The following is a 6,000-nucleotide window of genomic DNA, read 5'->3' as shown; positions in this document are numbered from 1 at the left end:
ATACATTTTAGATCCTCCAGTCTGATATCTCAGTAGAGAAGTGCCTGCTTACGCCAGATCTGAATTTGGCCAATAAACACTGCCTCCATTCATTTAAAGCTTTTATGCTGATGTACATTCCAGGACTTTCCCCAAACTGTCGGCTTGCCTGACCACATGGGAAAGAGGAGGGCAGTACTAGAAAGAATGGCTGATATGACATTGACTTTCCTGCACAGAGTAAATGCACTTTGTAGGACTAACTCTTATTTCTTATTTGCAGGGAACTTTTCTACAGCTCGTACTGTATGGTTTAGGGGAGAGATCAGACTGTGGATGTTATTGTCTTTTTACACTCGCTAAGCAAGATGAATTGTTACATCTGTACTCTGTGCTTTTGGAATCCTCCTTCAGTTCCAGCAAAGCAAACAAATAAAGTGCAATATAGGATTTCCAGACAGCATTTTAATTAGAGAAGGACCCAGATCTGAACATCCCTTAATCTTGTTTGGAATTCAAACCCAGATCTGACTTTTGCAGCTAGTTCCTAACTCCATAAAACCCCAAATCTGAAAAACATAAACATTAGGGGGTCCAGATACAGAATTCTGTGTAATTCATCTATTTGGGATGTACATAGCTAACACAATATGATATGACTCATTTCAGAATGAGATAACAAGGGATTTGTTTGCAAGCAGCATTGTGAGTGTCAGAATCCTGATTACAGCCCACATTCAGTTCAGGTCCTGCATGTGTCCACAGGAGTGGGAGGAGGGCAAAAGTACTTCCATTCCTCGGATAGACCCTGCTCCCTGTAGTGAGGAGGTCTGGGATTTGAGCATCGCCATGACCATATTCCCTCAACACTGACCTGTCAGAAAAGGGAGTGCACACTGCACCCGTTCAAAGGGTGGCAGAGTTGCTGCTCTGATATGTGCACCATTGGAGCCTCCAGGAGGAATTCCAGCTGAACCAGCCACAATGCTTCCTGAGGCCTCTGGCTACAGAGAAAGGCTACAGAGCAAGGCTCCTCCACACAAGCCATAATCTAGCCCTGTATCTTAACAGATTCATTAGGGGACTAAGCAAAATCCAATTTTTACTTGATCTTGTTGGGCTAAACCAGTCTGAAATAACTGCAATGTCTCAACCAGTGATTTTTCGTCCTTAATTTTAGGACAGCTGGTTTTCATAACCAAATTGACTTAGAACACAATTTTTCAGGTGCTGTGACTCTGTAAGGAAAGGACATACTCAGAGTTCCTTTTGCCTCCAGCAGCAGTGACTTTTAGCTCACAGCTGCAAATTGTGCACAAATAATTGCATATGCAAATATGCACACTAATAATTTTCATGTGCAATTACCATGTACATATTCATAGCCATGGTAACTGTGTATGCAAATGACCAGTCAAATGTTTTAGTGTCCATTTGCACGTGATATCTCAGAAAATGCAAACAAAAATTATGTTTGCATTTTTGTGCAGACATTTACTGGCACTCACTTCTGAAAATCTTTGCCCGCATGATTAGGAAGTGCTTGGTTGTATGAATAGCCAGAAAGACTCAAAATGTGTCTGGAGCCTATCTCCACATTTATTTTGGCAGCAAACCTACAAGGAATGCTGTTAGAATTGGAGTACTTTGCATGATGGGCAATTTGAGGAATTTGTGAAGAGCGGGGATTGGGGAGGATAAATTGTGCAATTATGTATGTCTCATTTCCAGCATGCAAAAACCTCTTGTTTGTAATGGCAAGCAGTGCACCACATACAGACTGAATGCACCAGGCCACAGTGTTGTTTGCAGTTCCCATGAACTATTTCACAGTCTTTTCTCTTAACGTTCACTTTGAAGTCTGGAGACATTTGTGCTTCCAATATTCGCACGTCCAGTCACAGCGACAGATACAAAACTCTCAACAGTTTGGTTGTGTTTCGTTGTCTGTCTCAAAACACATAGAGTTTGTGTTCGGAGTCTATGGAGAAAAGGGACTTAGAGAAAGCAAATATCAAACAAAGAAAATAAACTGAAAGGGAAAGAAATCAAATAAATTATTCAAAATACTTATTTTAAAAGTTACAAAATAAGGTGGTGTTAATGGCACTTAAAGCTATAAGCACTTAAACTATTTCCATCATAGTTTATTATCTTCTGATTTTTAGTTTTTGTTGGTTATTTTCTTTTTTTTTTTAACTTTTGTTTTGTTTTAGGGTTTTTTGTTTGTTTATTTTTGGAGGGTATGACCAGCTTCTGTCTAAACCCTAACCCGCCAAAAGGGACATACAGCCCTGAGATTCTAAGGGTGCTCTGGTCCCCATTTTAGTATTGTAAATGCTCTTAAGTCTATTATTTAAAATTTCAATTTGGCTACAGGGAACAGCCAGTTGCTGACATCAAGCAAAGGCTATCGCTTTCTTTCTGTCTCTGTAGTATTACAGCATTAAAACTGAACTTCCTTCAGTGATATAAAGTGTGAACAAGAAAATTGTTAAAAAAATTGGCCCACTATTTGATGCGTCAAGCAAAACATGATATATATCTTTTTTTTCCCCTCTTTTAAACCATGTAGTGTTTGAACTTGCTTTTTCTTCAGTATTTGCGAGTTTATATCAGATATTTCCTCTGAGGGAAAGGAAAATAATTTTTTTTTGTATTTTTTTTTAAATGAAAAAAGCAATCAAATCCTTCAATACGTCTGCCTGGATTTCACAACCAATGTCCAACTGGATTCCAAGTCCAGGGACATGCTTTTGGAGTTTAGAAAGATAATGAATCTGTTTTTAAAAATGAAAAAAAAAAATCTAGCTTGGACCACGTGCCAAAATGTAAACTCAGCCTTATTGAAAGTTGCTAGTTCATCCTAATCATTTCTCCTCTTTTCAATCGCCAGTGGGAGACTGAGTGAAGCCATGATCAATTTAAAAGACATACAGTTCTCGCCTCTTTTTTCACCCTCCCACAGGTTCTTCTAACATAGCTGTCCTTTGCAAATGTTATGCCACGGTGGTAGCACTCCAATTGTATTGCCATGGCAAGTTTCTCCCTTTGCATTTTGCCACTGTAATCTTACACAGGCTGAAGCTCCCCATGTGTTGCTTTCTGTTGCCATTCTCCAGTGCTGTGTTTCTGATTCATTTTGGCAGAGCAAGCTTCAGTCATTATGGCACAGTGAAATATTCTTCAATGCTATGTAATTCAGACTGAATAAGGAGTCTGTATAAGGCACGTGTCTCAATATATATATATATATATATATAAAAACACTAACATAAGTTAATTAAAGTCAAGCATCTTTTACATTTAATTTCTGTCTTCAAGTAACGTTTTGTTTTCATGTTCCCTTTCTTTGGTTTCAGTGGGGATGGTTCCATTTTCCAGGTCGAAGTGTTGCTGAATACAGTTAGTCAGGATAGCTGTGCTAGAAGAGCTCTCTGAGTTACACATCTTCTCAGTTTCCTCTTCCTTATTCTCTTCATCCAAGGAGAGGTGTCGGAAGGTCTCATAAATTTTCCGCACATCCTCGGGGATGCACTTTTTCAGGTCTTTGTTTTTCCTTTTGGTCAGCTTGGACGAGGAGCCAAACTTGTTGATAATGTTGTCCTCAGATGACCCCTGCCCATGCTTGTTGAGCTGTTCTGTCCCTTTAAGGCGCAGGTTGTTAGGTCTGTTGTTGATGCTTTCCTGAGATGAGGCCTTCAAGCGTCTCGTCTCCAAGGCAGCGAAGACAGAGCGCTTCTCCGGAGAGAGCATATCCAGTGAGTGGGCCCTCTGGTCCAGCCCTAGTCGCCTACGTTCCATGCTCCGAATGGTGGCTGCCCTCTGAAGTTTGTCATGGATCTCCACGCTGAGCCGCCTCCGGGTTTCCCTGAACTCAGCAGTCACATTGGCTTTCCACTCAGCCGCATGGGCTTTTATTTCACCAACCTTCCAGAAAACAAACAAAAACATGCTAAGGAAAGAGGGAAATTCTCACTGTAGAATAATAACACACATTTTTACTGTGTATCATAGAATTAGAGATTGGTCAGAGCTGAAAAGACTAGATCTGGAGCTGGAGACTGCACCAGACTTCCCCAAAATTTGGCAGTGTTAGCATCAGGCTCAGCTTTAATCATACTATGTCTAGACTGGCTTACAATTTGAATCCCACATAGGTATGTTGTTTATCTTCCTGCATTTGGCTGCCACCAGTGGACATTTTATGTCCAGCTTGCAAGTCACAAGGATACTCTCACACTCTGATCAACCCTTTCTTCATTAGGGAAACAATAAAACCACTGATTGATAACCTCTGTGCACTTATCAGGTAGACAGGCAACTCAAAGAACCATCAGCAACCAAGGATTTTTCCATATGAGGCTTTGAGGTCTTTAATAACTGAGATGTCATAAACATAATTATATATAGATCTATTTCCTAAACTGTGATCACAATTACACCTGTGCAATCCCATTGAAGGTTCTGTATTGTGCCCTGCAGTGATTAATTTAGGTAAAATCTATATTCTTATTAAATTATTTTAAATACTGGAAGAAACCTATGGTCCATCTAGTCTGGATATTCTGTCTCAGAAAGTTACCAATGCTTCAGTCTTTAACGGAAAGTGGAAAAATCTCCATATTTCACTTGAACTATCCAAATACTATATACCAAAGTGTTGGAATTTCTTCCAAATACCAGCTATTGATCAGTTTGTTTCCTAAAGCACAAGGATTGAAAACACTTGGGAAATTCCCTGTGGGTGCTTCAAGGAGCCATACAGTTCCATTCAAATGTCCCTAAGAGATTTATTGTTATGTTATGTTTCTAGCTCCAGGCACATGATTACAGAATAATGACTTTGGAATAGGGAGCTCACATAGCTACTGTGTTGTATAAATATTTCTTCTGACACAGAAAAAAAGAGAGAGAGAAATGAATAACTGATGTTGAAGCCCATCCAGGCCTTTCCCAAGGTCCAACTTGAAAAGAGAATAGATTTAAGCTGATATTGCATCTGATCAGCCCACCAACACAAACCAAATTCTTCCATAATGTATCTCACTTTGTGTCTTTGGAGATACACCAGAGACACATTTGGCCTCAGATGACTCAGCTGACTTCACAAATAACTCTTGATAATGAACAGCAGTACTAATTAGGCAAACTACTTGCTGGTTATGCATTCCCTAACTAATCTGCCAAAGTAGATTTTGTTGGGATGTAGAAGGGGTGAAATTATGCTTAATAGTATAATGCTGAAGCCAAAGCAGCTACCCTCACTTTCTACCCTGATTATTAGTGAGTCACTAGGATATTGTCTTCCTTTCCCTATGAACTGTGGAGGACAGTGTTTTGGCTGAAATTAACTAAGGGCAAGTGGTACTAGGACACCAACTGCTCTTGACAAAAGTGGCTAAAGTTTCCTCTGTTTTTTAACAGTATCTTTCTACTGACATTTCTACTTCATTTTCACAGAGATGGGCCTGAACTGAAACCCTGACTCTGAACCACTATCCCTGAATTTAGGGGAAGGGGGGTTCAAAATCCACCACAGATTAAAGTTTGACTCTTGCTTTATAATAGGTTGATCCAAACCCTGAGGTCAAATATAAAAGATATGCTATACCTCAAACAGAAGTTTTGGGCTTGATGTAGGAATTACTGGGTGAAATAGTATGTTGGCCTGTGTTGTGCAGGAGGCCAGACTAAACAATCATAATAGTTACTCCAGGCCTAAAAAAAAAAAATCTATGAATCCCCAGTCCTTTGTGAATGAGAGGAAGTTAAATTCTGGATCCTGATTTTGTGGTGGAGGCTCTCTTCTCTTTTTCTATAATGATAGTGCTATAAATCCTAGTATCATATGGTCTCTATAGTAGGGTGACCAGAGGTCCCAATTTTATAGGGACCGTCCCAATTTTTGAGTCTTTTTCTTATATAGGCTCCTATTACCCCCCACTCCCATCCCGATTTTTCACATTCGCTGTCTGGTCACCCTACTCTATAGGGCTATAACGCTAATGACATAGAGTT

General features: G+C 39.8%; 1 protein-coding gene across 1 annotated transcript in view; it reads right to left on the bottom strand.

Moving 5' to 3' along the window:
* Positions 1–1,418: 1,418 nt before the first annotated feature.
* The window catches only part of KCNK10 (potassium two pore domain channel subfamily K member 10), a 101,649-nt gene continuing 97,067 nt past the window's right edge, over positions 1,419–6,000 (bottom strand). Inside the window, exon 7 of the mRNA XM_030558970.1 lies at positions 1,419–3,909. Coding sequence (XP_030414830.1) covers positions 3,286–3,909 — 624 coding nt within the window. The 3' untranslated portion in view covers positions 1,419–3,285. The remainder of the gene's footprint in view (positions 3,910–6,000) is intronic.

The sequence above is a fragment of the Gopherus evgoodei genome, chromosome 4 (assembly GCF_007399415.2).
Source record: "Gopherus evgoodei ecotype Sinaloan lineage chromosome 4, rGopEvg1_v1.p, whole genome shotgun sequence".
NCBI classification, from domain to species: Eukaryota; Metazoa; Chordata; order Testudines; family Testudinidae; genus Gopherus; species Gopherus evgoodei.
Note: the sequence above shows the minus strand (reverse complement) of the source record. Positions and strands in the feature narration are given on the sequence as shown.